Source organism: Chanos chanos, chromosome 8, assembly GCF_902362185.1.
Source record: "Chanos chanos chromosome 8, fChaCha1.1, whole genome shotgun sequence".
Lineage (NCBI taxonomy): Eukaryota > Metazoa > Chordata > Actinopteri > Gonorynchiformes > Chanidae > Chanos > Chanos chanos.
The window spans coordinates 9,848,579-9,862,722 of NC_044502.1; the positions used below are offsets into that span (position 1 = coordinate 9,848,579).

At 40.4% G+C, this 14,144-nt stretch overlaps 1 protein-coding gene across 1 annotated transcript; it reads right to left on the reverse strand.

Moving 5' to 3' along the window:
- Window positions 1–6,462: 6,462 nt before the first annotated feature.
- stx10 (syntaxin 10) lies at window positions 6,463–11,355 on the reverse strand. Its single transcript, XM_030782287.1, has 8 exons — window positions 11,281–11,355; window positions 10,408–10,577; window positions 10,163–10,257; window positions 9,923–9,985; window positions 9,571–9,672; window positions 9,154–9,260; window positions 6,991–7,085; window positions 6,463–6,877 (listed from the first exon to the last, which is right to left on the reverse strand). The coding sequence occupies exons 1-8, from the start codon at window positions 11,313–11,315 to the stop codon at window positions 6,801–6,803; spliced, it is 744 nt and encodes a 247-aa protein (XP_030638147.1). The 5' UTR covers window positions 11,316–11,355; the 3' UTR covers window positions 6,463–6,800.
- Window positions 11,356–14,144: the final 2,789 nt, after the last annotated feature.

The window sequence follows — 14,144 nt, forward strand, 5'->3', positions numbered from 1 at the left end:
CAGAATTGCCTGACTGTATGTTTGTTTGTGTTTATGTGTGTGTCTGTGCGTGCGTGTGTGTGTGTGTGAGAGAGAGAGAGAGACTGTCCCTGGGGAGACTTTTTGGGCTGATTGTGTGTCTTTTATTCATTTTTTTTTCTTCCTGCACCTTTTTTTTTTTTTTTTTTTTTTAAAACAGAGTGAAAGAGAATTTGGTCTATATTTCAAAGGTTTGGGTAGCTCTTTTTGGAATGTATAGAGTTTGAGCTGACCCCAGATGTATATAATGGTTAGACTGATGTCTGTGTGTGTGTGTGTGTGTGTGTGTGTGTGTGTGTGAGCTGACTCATTTTGTACTGTTGTTGACCTGAGAGAGAAAGAGAAAGAGAAAAAAAAAGAGGGGATGGAGAAAAGAGGAGGGAGGGCTCCTCTCTGCCTTCGAAAGCCGCCTGCTTGTTCAATATCCTCCCCCCTCCCCGAAGAGGTGTAATGCCGCAATGCTTTGTCAGTCACATAGAGCTTGCGGTACCATGCTATATATATATATATATATATATATATATATATATATATACATAGGACACTCTCCTGTCATTTTTTTCACAAAGAGAACTATTTGAGTATGTTTTAGATTCTGGAGTCGTTTGTTTGAACAGACTGACTAGACAGTGTTTGAGAATCAAAAATTGTGTCAGATGGGAAGAGTAGATGGATGTATCCACTCTCTGACGTTGAAATCCTCCCTACACCTTCATTTCTGAGTTAGGGGTGGGTTGTATAGATGCTGTTTGCTACTGAAAGATGGGAGCGATAGAGTGAGAGGAAGGAAGAAAGAAAAAAAAAACAGACGAGTGCTGAATGACAAACACTTGCTGAGCACAAATAAAGGGGTGAAAACTCGAGTTTGGGTCCAGAGATGTAAAAAAAAAAAAGAAAAAAGAAAAAAATATTTTAGAAGAGCTTTGTAGAAATTTCAGACTTTTTATAGTTTGTTTTTACTTCTGATTTCTATTTTGTTGGGGTTTTTTTCTGTTTTCTGTTTGTCGTTTTTTTCCTTGTTGCATTTTTGTTTTCTACAGACTGAATAGTGCTAGGTTATTAAAGTGATATTACTAATTCAAAGGAAAAAAAAAAGAATTAACACGTAGAAATGCCAAGTATTCTATAAAGGAACAAGATGAATTGTATAGTAGTGAAAAGAGAAAATCACATATTTTTACATTTGTGTACAACTGAAGTGCTGAGAGAAGAAGACAGAGGATACATTTCTATCAGAATCCGAAGGTATATTTACTGTATTAAAAGTGCATCGTTTTGGCTTTTGGTAGGGAGGGGTGGGGGGAGGGGGGGGGGGGGGCGCTGAGAAAGCACAGACAGGTTGAAAGAATCTTGAGGCACTGCTGGGTGTAATGTTCTCAAGGTGTGAAAGGAATGTATTTTTTTTTTTCCTTACTTTTTTTTTTGCTTTTTGTTCCTTTTTTTTCTCTCTAAATGAAATATCTATTATGGATGGCAAAAAGCCATGCATACTAGAGCCAAGAAATGATGGCGCCTAAGTGGTTTCTCGTGATGTGAGAAGGTGAGAGTCAGCCACCTGGCGTCAGGCCCTGTAACTAACAGTGAGGGAGAGGGCGGCACGCGTCGCCAGCCAGTAGAGGGCGACATAGTCCAAAAGTTTGGATTGTACACTTGAAGAACTACCAATTTTTCTTTTTAAATGTTTACATAAATTTACGTAACTCCTTAACTTTAAGTCCTTAACCAAAAAAAATATATAAAATAAAACCCTGCACAATTCATTGTCTATGTTCTGGAAGATTCTGCCAAATAATAATAATGATAATGCCATTGATATTTTGACTTCAGTCATTTGGCCGATTTTGCATTTGTGCTGAAGGCAGTCAGCATGGTGATCCAGCAAACTTGGCGATTTTGCGAGCGGTAACTGGGGTCTTAAGGCCTTGTTTCGGCTACCGGTTCAGCCTTTTGCTTGGAGTAAAAAAGAAACTCTGTCTGACATTTGACACTTTTTTGGATTATTCTTAAAAAAATGGCTTTGTATTCGTTATGAACCCTTTTGTACTTGCTGATGTGATGTGATGTTTGGGAAAATGTTATGAGCTAAATACCGAAGCCTAGATGTAAGGAAGGGGGGGGGGAGGATTTGAGGTGCTATACATGGAGCAGTCTCTACTGAAAGACATTTCTGTCTGTCTGTCTTTTTCTCTGTTGTTTTTTTTTTTTCTTTCTTTTGCTACTCATCCCACACACATGGGCGAGAAAGAAAGAAAGAGAGAGAGAGAGAAAGAGAGAGCATGTTTTATTGTTTTCTGAAACGGAAAAACAAAAGCACCTTTGGGTAAGCGCCCGCAGTTCCACGGCTGCGGGCCAGAACCTCGGCACCTTTCGGTTCTCTCTCTCTCTCTCTCTCTCTCGCTCGTTCTCTCTCTCCGCACCTCTGGGTGTGTGGATTGGTGGTAGAAGTGGGATCTGGTTTGGGAAAATTGACACGTTGTTAACTGTTTTTTTTTGGTAATCTTTTGTTTTTTGTCATTTTGTAAAATTTTAAATGTCTGTGATCAGCCCGTCTCCCTTTATTTCTGGGCACGTTTTGGGAGAGACGATGTGTGATGTATCACTCCTGTGAGGAGAGCGTGGTGGGGGGGGGAGAGGTCATTGTAGCCGTTCGAAGGGGGGGGGGGGCGCACATTGTATGTTCTGTGCACATGGGAACACGACGCATCAAAGAAAGTAGAAAGAGAAGAGCTTGGGACAGGAGAGAAAAAGCGATGGACCAAGTTTTTTTTTGTTGGGTTTTTTTTTTTTTTTTTCCGGTCTAAGGCATGTCCGTTTGTAACAAATATCCATTCACTCAAAAAAAAAAAAAAAAAAAAAAAAAAAAAGCTCTCTTCTCCTTTTACACTAACCCCCCTCCCTCCCCGCCCTGTTTTTGCGCTGCATTGCACTGCGGCCTGTTAACCCTTGTAATGATTCTCGCTCTCCAGTTTGTGCGTTTGCGCTGACAGCAACCTCTAGAAAGTCATACTTAACTATTACTGCTCTTTCTATACCCTAACACACCAGAGACAGACTGTAACAGTCAAACATATATATATATATATATATATATATATATATATATATATATATATATATACACACACACACACACAGAGTGTGGATCTACCTCCCCACACCCTCTGCCATATCGCCCCAGTCCCTAACCCCTTAAACGGGACGTTTGCATGAAGAAGACCCCTCAGCTGATGGTGCTGCTTTTTAGCTCAGGCTGAAAAGCGTCTTTTACGTATATATAAATATATCTAAATAGGGGGGACTCTAACAGGAGTGAATGTGGTAGAATATTACCTCATGGAGGGTGGGGGACTTTGTTACCGTGGCGACGGAGTTTGTCTCTGGTGTGTCTTTTGGGGCTCTGCAGATCTTTTCTCCTCCCCCCAAATTATAAATATATAAATATATATTCTGTACATTATACATAGAAACACTAATGGAGTTTGATTGTTAGTTGTGCATTCACAGCATGAGGTATTAACCACCAGAAACTGCTTTCTTTTTTTTCTTTTTTCTTTTTTTTTTTTTTTTTTTTGGAAACAAATGCAGTAGCGTCTACTGATGTCAGAAAAATAAAAAGACAAAAAAAAAAAAAAAAACCCCGCCGTGACCCCCCTTTCCCCTTAAGTAAATGCCAGTGTTTATTCTGTGTTCCAAGTGCCAATAACTTTGTGAATTCCTTACTGTGACCCAATAAGAAAGATAATTGCACATTAACTACTGTAAAGAAAAAAAAAAGAGAAAAAAAAATCTGAATATCTTAATAAAAAGGTTTGTAACAAAGAAGAAGCTGGAGTTTGTGTGTGTTTTTGTTTGTTTGTTTGTTTGTTATTTCTTTTTTTTTTTTTTTTTGCTTGAAATCAAGACTTGTGTGTAAATTAAATCCAACTAGACAGTAAGCAACCTTTTAACAACTGGCGTTTTCTCTCAATTACATACTGGCAATGATATTTGATGTACTATGCAAATATCAATACTAACATGACAAAAATCTAATTCTACATTACAGTTACAGTAACACACACAAATCTCAACATACGCAGCCAGGCATGAATAAGAAGTAAACGGTAACATAAAGAGTTAAATCACATTGACAGTAACATCTCTGGGCTATAGTGCTATCCTTATCTGATATGGTGCTTGGTTACTATCTGATGAAAACTGATATGAATAGAACTTCCTGTATGTGTTGAGTCATCGCCCTTCATTCAAAAAAAACACTGAATAAAATGAAATATGACGGTGAAAAACGGGGAAGCACGTAAAACATGTAGAAGCATGTATCCGTTTATTTTATATATGAACCACAATTTCTTTTTTTTCATTTCCAAGAAATACAGTAAAAGCAAATATTGAGTACAATACAGCTTTAAGAATACATGTACAAATTGGGTGTGCTATATATATATATATTTAACTGTTTGTGAAACAGAGTATAAAGCATAGAAGCCAAACTGTTTATGACCAGGGCAGTCATAAATTGATTACCATATAATGTCACGAATAAAGTGACACATTCGTACCAAAAGCCCCGTCAATAAACCGCCTTCCACAGAAAGTGTCTCCGTAATGCTCTCTGTGTGTGTCAGCACTGACTCATTCCTCCCGAAACCTGCGGCAAAGACTTATTTCAAAACGGATGTCGAGTTGAATCTACGCTTGAACTGAGACAAACTGTTATGAGGTCACTGATAAGTTGTTTTGAGGAAACCAAAACTCATTTATCCTTTTATCCTGATATTATGACATTGATATTATAATGGATGAATTATAATAAATGTAATAAGCTATTAAAAGAAGGCAGGTATTTTCTCCAATGTGCTGTATTCTACACATCATTGCCATGTTCCACAGACATTTGAGACAGCAGTTGCACATTTAAGACAGCTTTACATATACATATACATACATACATACATACACACACACACAACACTGATCATTGGCACTGAGTGTGTTTCAACTCATACTCCTCAGTTTATTATACGTGTATATACATGTGTGTGAATATATATATATGTGTGTGTGTGTGTGTGTGTGTATGTATATATGTATGTATACATACAGGTACAACACTGATCATTGGCGCAGAGTGTGTTTGAATTCATACTCTGTTTGGCACTCACTTACAGCTGACTCAAACCTGAGCTGAAGAACTTCTCATAAAACCAATTGGAGAGGCTGACAGGAGACAGACTCACATAAACAAGGTTATGATAAGAATATGCCATACTGATTTCTTGCCTCTCAAAACATGGAGTGGATGATTTAGATGACCTATGGCTAAAACAGCTAGTTTCATCTGAATAAACACACAGATAATATGGGTTCTTTCGTAGAACAAAAAAAAAAAATTCTCATAGAAAAATAGGCCATATCAGAATTACTCCAGCCAAATACATAATGTGGTCTGTTTTATCTCTCTAACTATTCTAACAATTATTGATAAGGGCATTGATTCAGTTAAGCACAACAGTTGTGAATTGGGAACAAAATTGAAGAAGCTCTTCTATAAAACTTTTTCTCTTTTACAAAATACAATTCTTTTGCCAGTCTCAAAGTTTTTGAAATCAGCATGATTTGATGGAACACACGATATCCTCAAAAGAAAAATGGCTCCATGCACAGGAGTCAACTTAATAATGCCTTATTTAATATACAGGCCAGCCTTCCTTAAAGAGTCATCAGTGATTAGCAAAAGCCAAGCGGTGCGTGGTGAGTGTCTTGTTAAGGCATGGGCCACGAGAAAGCCCTAAAATGGCACTATGTCATGGTTGTAAGAAAGGCAGCAGGATGTGTACTGAATCTTTTTCTAGCAGTTACAGGTGATCTCAATTTCCTCCACGGCTCCAGGAGAAAGAAGCAGTTTGTCATATATCTGCGAATGTCCATCAGTGGCACTTAAAAACGGCCTCTTTCCTCTATACAATTCTCACACACAGTTCGCTGCCGTACATTCCACTGTGTGTGCCGGACTACATGAGTGCATATTTTTATGGTGTGATGTACCCAAATATGGCCACTAGAGGTCGCTAAAGGCCAGAAATAGCCTTGTGTGCTTTGATGGTTTACCAAAATGGTCTGTTATATCAGACTTACGGCGTCAAAACTACTTAACTTTTGAGCGAGCCTGTTTGACCCCTGATCATAACGCTTTGACTTTTACATTAAGGCTCATTCAAAAGCATTTAGTTTTTACATTAGTTTTGCTGCACTGGGAACCACAGATGTATAGACATATAAAAAAAAATATATATAGTAAGACAACACTGTGTTTCATCCAACCCACACCCTCTATCTCTTTTACAACTCACAATAAAAACGTTTAAAAAAATTTAAATAACATGAAATGGCGAAAAAAGTCGCACCTGACAGGCCCTGATGAAGGTTAAGGACTCTGTGTGTGTGTGTGTGTGTGTGTGTGTATATGTTAATGAGGTCTTGTACCATGCCCAACCTCACAGCACAGAGGAGCAGTGGGGAGAGAGATGTGGGGTGGAGGTGTTCCACGACCGACGGAGCGTCGAAAAGACAAGACGGCTGAAGACACTCGTCTGACGCAGTCCGCGAGCTCGCCCCCCTCTGTGCCGGAGAGGCGGACGAAAACTGAATTAAGAAATCCCAAAACTACGCTTTCGTTCCTCTTCGTTACCCATAAACCGCTCTTTTTTTTTTTTTTCCCCTTCCTCCGTCCCTCCCCAATTCGCTTTAAGAATATTTGAAATGGAAGAAAGGATCATGTTGTTTCAAAGTGCAAAGAATAAAATCAGGACCACTATCAGGATAGTAACAAGCACTCCTATGGCACACCACTGCCGCCGACCTGCAACCGGGAGAAAGGATGAGTACAAAAGGAGTTCATCAGATGTGTTTTATCTAAGCTGTGAGTATAGAGACAGTGGGAGTGAGTTACTGACGGATAAAAGACTGACTTACTGCTTGTCATGTGTGAGACTTTCTCCATTTTCTTCAGTACAGAATCCATTCGAGAACTCGTGTGGTCCATCTCATCGCCGAACTCCCCCAACATGCTGTAAGAAACACCGATACGTCATCACACTCAAACACACACACAGCATCAAACAATATCAAAACATTTACAGCACATAAAAGAAAAAAAAATCAATAAATGTGTTCAGAATGACAGGAAGAATTTCGATTGTGATCGAAACACATGTTCAACATCTGCAAGAAACAGATTTGTAACGGTTTTGTACCGAAATGAAAAACGGGTAGCGCTTGGTTCAGCTCAAGATATGTGTGTGGGTCAATCACAGATCTTTCTTTCCACCTCAGCTCCCGTAAATGACAGTTTTCTTCTTTTTTTTTTCCCCCCTTCAGTTAAGAGCTTCCCACACTGTTTGTGATTTTGCTCACAAAGAACAACGTCAATCATAATTTGAAGCCAGTACGCTGTTTCTTTTCCTTAGTATCTCCAACTGCAAGAAAAATATATACACCGTGCTGGTCCTGAACGCTTTAACAAAGCGGACGATTATAACAGCTTTAGTCACTGCGTTGACCACTTCAAATAACAACCAAACACATGGTGCCATTGCTCTGACCATAAATAATGTGTTGCACTGGAAAATATGAATCCACATAAACAAATAAAGTAGATTTCATCTCCAGGCAGGAACTTGTTTGTCTTACGTCGAAGTAACCATGCATCAATCTGAAAAGGTCAAGGCAGTCGGTTGTTATTTCAGGAAACCGAGAGAGAACATGACTACAAACTTATTTTTTTTCCCCCTCATTCTCATAACCACCGATTGTTTTCCCGTGTCAGTTTTAAAGTTTCTTCCGTGGTGTTTGGTGATTAGGGAGGGAGGTCGATACTGCTATGGAAGTAATACACGGTTTAGTCTCAACATCCACAAGACATCACCTGTGTTTCTACTGATTAAAAAATGACCCAACACCCTTTTCTTCCTTACGTCACATAGATAGTGAAACCACACACTGTCCCACTCTTCCACTCTGTACTATGTTCAACCTCAGACTGCCTACACTAAGTCCCAATGCTACGACCTCCTGAGATCAAATGAGTGTTATATTGTGAAAACGAGATAAGGTGAGATCTCAGGAAAACAACTGGTTGTTATGTTGCGATAACAAGAAAAGAAAAAAAAGGTTTTGCAGTCATGTCCTCTCTCAGCGTCCATAGTTATTTTACAATCAGGTGTTGTTTTTCTTTTCTTTTTTTTTTCTTTTTTTTCTTTTCAGTCCAGTGGCAAGCGTGAGAAACAGTCCTGCTGTTTACGTTTAGTTTTCTTATACTGATTTCCTGGAAGAACTTTAAAAAGCTGGTGTTTAGGTTTCGTTTTCGTGAAGAAGAGGAACCTTCAATTTAAATGCAGTGATGTTTAGATTTTCAGTATTTCATACACTGTCATGGAAAAAAACCTTAGCATAACTGTTGCTCAAAGTTGCTCAAGTGAAGTCCCCCCCCCGTCACCCCCCCCCCTCCCCCCCCCCAATTACATTCCAGTCTACTCTTACACATTCGAACCTACTCTTACACACACAAGATAAAATATCCAAGCATAAATTCAAAAGAAGGACACAACACACTCATCTAACACAGAAACACGCACACTGTTTATATGCACACTTTGCTGACGTACTGACGCACAAGCATTTTGACAGTCACACGTAAATATCTAATCACACTCCATGACTGCTCTCTGACACTGAGCTCTGGTGGGTAATCACACACCCTTGTGTCAGTGGGCACTGAGTAACAGGCCTTCTGTGAAGTGGCTAAAAGAACACTTCTAAGACAACCAGACGGGTGTTTCAATTACGAAGAGAGAGAGATAGAAAAAGAAAAAAAGAAAGAAAGAAAAGAGAGTCGCTGTTACGTAGTGGGTGACATCCTGACCATCCCAGGCTTCACTATGGAGCATCATGCAAGCATGATGAGGTTTAAGTGTCAGACAGTGTGTCTGTGCATTAGACAGTTATCCTACACTGTGGAGCATAGTTGCTGTTCAGTGTGTTTGTATGTTTGCATTTGTGTGTGTGTGTGTGTGTGTGTGTGTGTGTGTGTGTGTGTGCGCGTGTGTGTGTGTGTGTGGAGAGTGTACTGTCACTCACACAGCCTGCTCATCCAGTTCATCTCCTATCCGGCTGGACATGTCCTTCAGAACGCGGATGCTGCCTGACACCAGCTCCAGGTGCTCGTCCTGCTCTTGCATGATGAGCTGGGAAACAGAGCAGGAGGCACAGGTATTACGCCGGGGGGGGGGAAACCGTGAGCTCACGGCTGATGTTAAAGCTGCACCCTCCACATGCGTTATCATTCTCATTTCACATGTGAAGAGTACCACGCCTATCCCGTTTAACTCTTAATAAACTGGTTCCACGGCCAAACAGCCGTAAAAATCTTATTAAAATATGCTCTTACTGACGTCGATCTTTGTGTTTTTGTCATCTGTTTATCTCGCAGGCTAAGCACCTACCACCTCATCATCGTCTTTTCGAATTTTACCCTCTCTCTCTCTCTCTGCTCACCTGCTGTTGCTCCTGTTGCTCTTGGATGTAGCGGGAGTTGGCCGACACTAGGTGAGGATCCAGCCCGGCGTAGCGATCTGTCCCTGTGGCCCCAATTAGTGCCTGAGAAACAAAGGAGCGTCACAGCACTGCCGCTGCTACTGCTAACCTTTTCTCTATGGTTGTCTCTGACTTGGCCATGAGAGAAAGACACAAAGGCACGCAGGCCAATAATACGACCTGATATGACACTTCGACAGTCAATGAAATATCCTTAGAGTGACTTACAGCATTATATCAGTATAGTTTTCCATAATAACTTATTTTCTGTCCTGTCACAATTCAAAGACATTTTCATTTGAACGAAACCAACCTGTCGATTTTTCTTCTCTGCTTGTGCCACAGCAGAGGGGCTGGAGAGTTGATCCTTCATTTCCTAAAGAACAACACATAGTAATAGACATTATTCCACATATTCCCTAAGACTCTGCCATGCAAATACACATCATGCACAGTACTTCCTCAGACATACGCACACATTCACATGACGAATAACTCACGCAATACAGTTCAGTACTACTCCGTGTTAATTTGATTACTGAGAGAGTGATACCTGCACAGACTGCTGTGTCCGCTGTACAAAGGTCTTCCTCTCCTGAAGCTCATTCTCCCCCAACCGGAACTTGCCGGGGTTTGACTCCACAATGCCTGTCCTCAGTTAAAGTAAACACATTTGATCAAGTTCTCTACATCTGTCCGACACCAAAGCAATATCCTTTCAGACTTACTTGTCAATCACCCATTCCACTCCCCCACTTTTCTCTCTCACTCTCTCTCTCTCTCTCTGAACAAGGATACTGATGGTTTCATTTAGGTCCTCCAAATCCCAGTCGATGGCTCTGAGGCAGTTCCTAAGCTCATTGGTGCTCCACTCCAGCTCATCTCGACTAACCGGGGTACCATCCTGAAGCAACTCTTCCCAGCGCTCAAAGAGTCCCTGGGCCCGCGTCAGGGCTTTCTGTACTTCGCTAACAAGACAAACATATACACGGTTAAACGACCTTTACCTGTCACCCTCTTTTATCCTCAAACAAGAGCATACGGCAGATGGAGCAAAGTGTGCAACATGGTAAAAGCCTCAGGCGACTGATTCCTTCCTGGAATTTCCCTGCTTAGCTATGCTACATATCCATCGTTGTTAATATGTCTCTGTCAAAGGTAGAATTGCAACAGACGAGCAGTAAAACATATACTCCTCAGCAACTGCAGTGTTATGTATTTCTCCATGGATATTACACAGCGAGACACTATCACACTAACTAAAAACATCACCCAAAACAAGAACACACATCTGTGTTGACACTTCACACAGATCCGCTAAATCACAGCGTGATGGAAACTGTTAAATCATAGCTGTACGACGACCACCTGAAAGGAGTGCTTCATGAGACCTATTTGACCGTTACTGGACTGATAAATCAGTTCGAGACCTCACACTTCTCAACTTGCAAGTAGAAAACGAACGTATAGGAATGCTAGGTTAGCATTTTAGCTAACAGACTGAAAAAGCAACTGACAGGTTAGCTATCTAGCTAACTAGCTTAGGTTAACTAAAGCAAGCTGAAGATGACACAGAGTGACACTATGCTAAACTCGATTAAGATTAAACATTTCCAGATGCTGATAAAGACTTTAAGCAAATAAAGCCACGAAGATGCCACTTTTGCTTACCCTTTGACCACGAAAAATGGGTCCTCCAACGACATATTGGCTTCCCAGCTTGAGGACCCAGCGGTTACACTCCTGTGAAAGTTGGACTGTGCGGTGTGAAGTAAACAACAGTGTGGAGTTTCGAAGATTTTTTTTTCAATATAAAAGACCTCTCCAATGACGAGAGACAGAGAGACACTATATCTTACAATATAGAGACTTTTCAAATGTAGGTATTACAATATATATTTTTTAAAATGTATCGCTTGCGCCAGTGTTGCTTTATTAAATTAAACCGACAGTGGAACGGGCAACACTTTTGCCTTTGACTGTTGCTGTCGTAGTCGGAGTATGATTGCACTCTGCAATTGTATTAATTATTTCTTTATTGATCATGCCATGCCAAGAAAACCCTCTGGATCTGAAATTGAATCAAGAGAGAGAGGGGGTGGGGGGGGGACATTTCATTTGATTTATTTTTTTTAAGTGATGCAGTCTTGTATCTTGTACAGGTTCAGGCTGTATGTTCACTGATTGTGATTAATATAAGGTGTAAATAAAGAAAAAAATCTAATATTTGTGGAGAACTAACAAATAAAAATGATCTTTGATTTTTAATTAAAAGCCTTTTATATCTCATGTGTATACTTGGGGGGAAAGAACAATAATGTTTTTATCTTCATCATTTTGTGTCTGGAATAAAACATATATATTTCATAATCTTTTCCCTGCTTCCTGTTGTCCCATAGGTTGTGCTACTTCCTAATTTATGAGTAATGTCATTTCTAAATAAAAGGCTTTTGTCATTTCTTTTAGCTTTGTATAATTCATAAACTCCTTTTTAGGCTGAAAATGTATTTAGCCCAAGAAAGCAACGATTAAGAAAACACAGATTAAAAGTACAAACAGTCTTGCTTTTACTTGTCTTTAACTTTTAATCTAAGTGATGACTGGGAATTTCTAAAATGACAACACAAAATGACAACGACTAAATCATTTCGAAACTAAACTCTTTGTGCGCGACCATTTGGCTCTGGTGGAGCATGTTATTTTTCAACAAAGGGTCAAAGTGTTACACTCCCAAACTGGAATATGATCAGAATTTATGACTGTGTGTAATGTGTGAGGCGCCTAAAAATTTCCCCCTCAGCTCCCACTCATTGTCACCTCTCTCTTCATCCCTCCCTTTCACGAGAATGTGGCTGTGCTGCAACTCCTCCCTTTCCTTTCCCTCCTCTCTATTCTTCCTATCCCACCCATACACACATCTCACCCTTTCCTTCCTGCCTCCTTCCTTCCTCTTTCTCCTCACTCTTCACGTCTTGATCACACACACACACAGACACACAAACACAAACACGCACGCGCAAACATACATTCACGCGCGCACGCACACACACACACACACACAAATACACACACACGCGCGCACACATACACACACACACGCACGCACGCACGCACGCACACACACACACACACACACACACACACACAAATACACACACACACGTGCACACACACACATGCACGCACGCACGCGCAAAACACACACACACAGTGTCTCTCTCTCTCTCTCTCTCTCCCTCTCTGCTCTGCTCTTTGTTGTGTGAGTGATAACAGCTCTACGGTATGCACAAGTAAAGGAAGGAGTGTGCCAAATATGACAGCTAATACAGTGGAATGCAGCGATTAAAACCTGGTATCAGTATTATTATTTTCTGCATGTTGTGGCTGGCTGAAAAAGTCATTTGACTGGTGAATCAGCTGGTGAAAGGCTTCCTCTTACTTCTTCAAAAAATGAGTCATTTAGTGAAAATGCCGTTTGGCTGAATATTACGCACAGTCAGCTTTACAGCATAAGCATGCAAACACATGCAAGTGCTACACAAACACGCGCACGTGCACACGCATACACACACACACACACACACACACACACACCAACCTCTATAATTGTCCTTCACTGGTGCTTCAAAAGAATGTAAGTCGTAAAATCAGTTTCTTTGGAATGTTGACATTCTTTCATTACAGCGAGCGCGGACTGCACAAATTTCCTTGTGCTATAAATAGTAGGTCTAAAGACTGGACTATGAGTGACAGCTGCCGTCTGACCTCAATCGCTTTGTTGCTTGGTAACCCATGTTCACACGAGCAAGTCAGTCAAGGTAGAGCCTAACCGGTGACAATTCCAAATATGGCACTGCAGTGACGACATCAACACTGCCTCTGCTGAGGCTGTGGGAAGTGCAGCCAGAGAGCGCTTCGTGCAGCTGTGTACGCGTCATGGCTTTTCCACTATGAGCTACGTAGAGCTAAGGCGGATCTTCCATATATGGATGTAGAGTATGACGGTAGTGAGAAAAATAACAAACATATGCGATGAACGAGAGCAAAGGGTACTACCAAGGAATTTTAGTTCAAATAATTAACATTACATAGTGAAATAGTCTGAGGAAACAACTTTTGAGGAACTAAATAGTAGATGTGATATTAAACTAAAGAAGATATGGGAATGTTTTTGAAGGACATTGGCGCTCCACTTTTTCAGAAATAAAAGCTTGTCCTGGAATATCACTTGTATTTCAAATCAACATTCATGTATGTATGTATTTATGTATTGTCCGTTTGTTTGTTGGTTGGTTTATTTATTTATTTGAAAATGTGCTACTGAAGAACAATATATTCAACATTTCCTCTTTCTGCAGAAGCAAATATTTCGGACTTCTCGTAAGAGCTACTCTCATGCTTGAGGCGTTGACGAGGCAGAGGGGGGCGTGTTTACAAATCACGAAGGAATGGAAACTCATTACGTCAGGAGACCAGCCATAAAACACCGCCCAGACATACTATAAGTTTCATTGTTCACTTGACGTCGGAGTGTT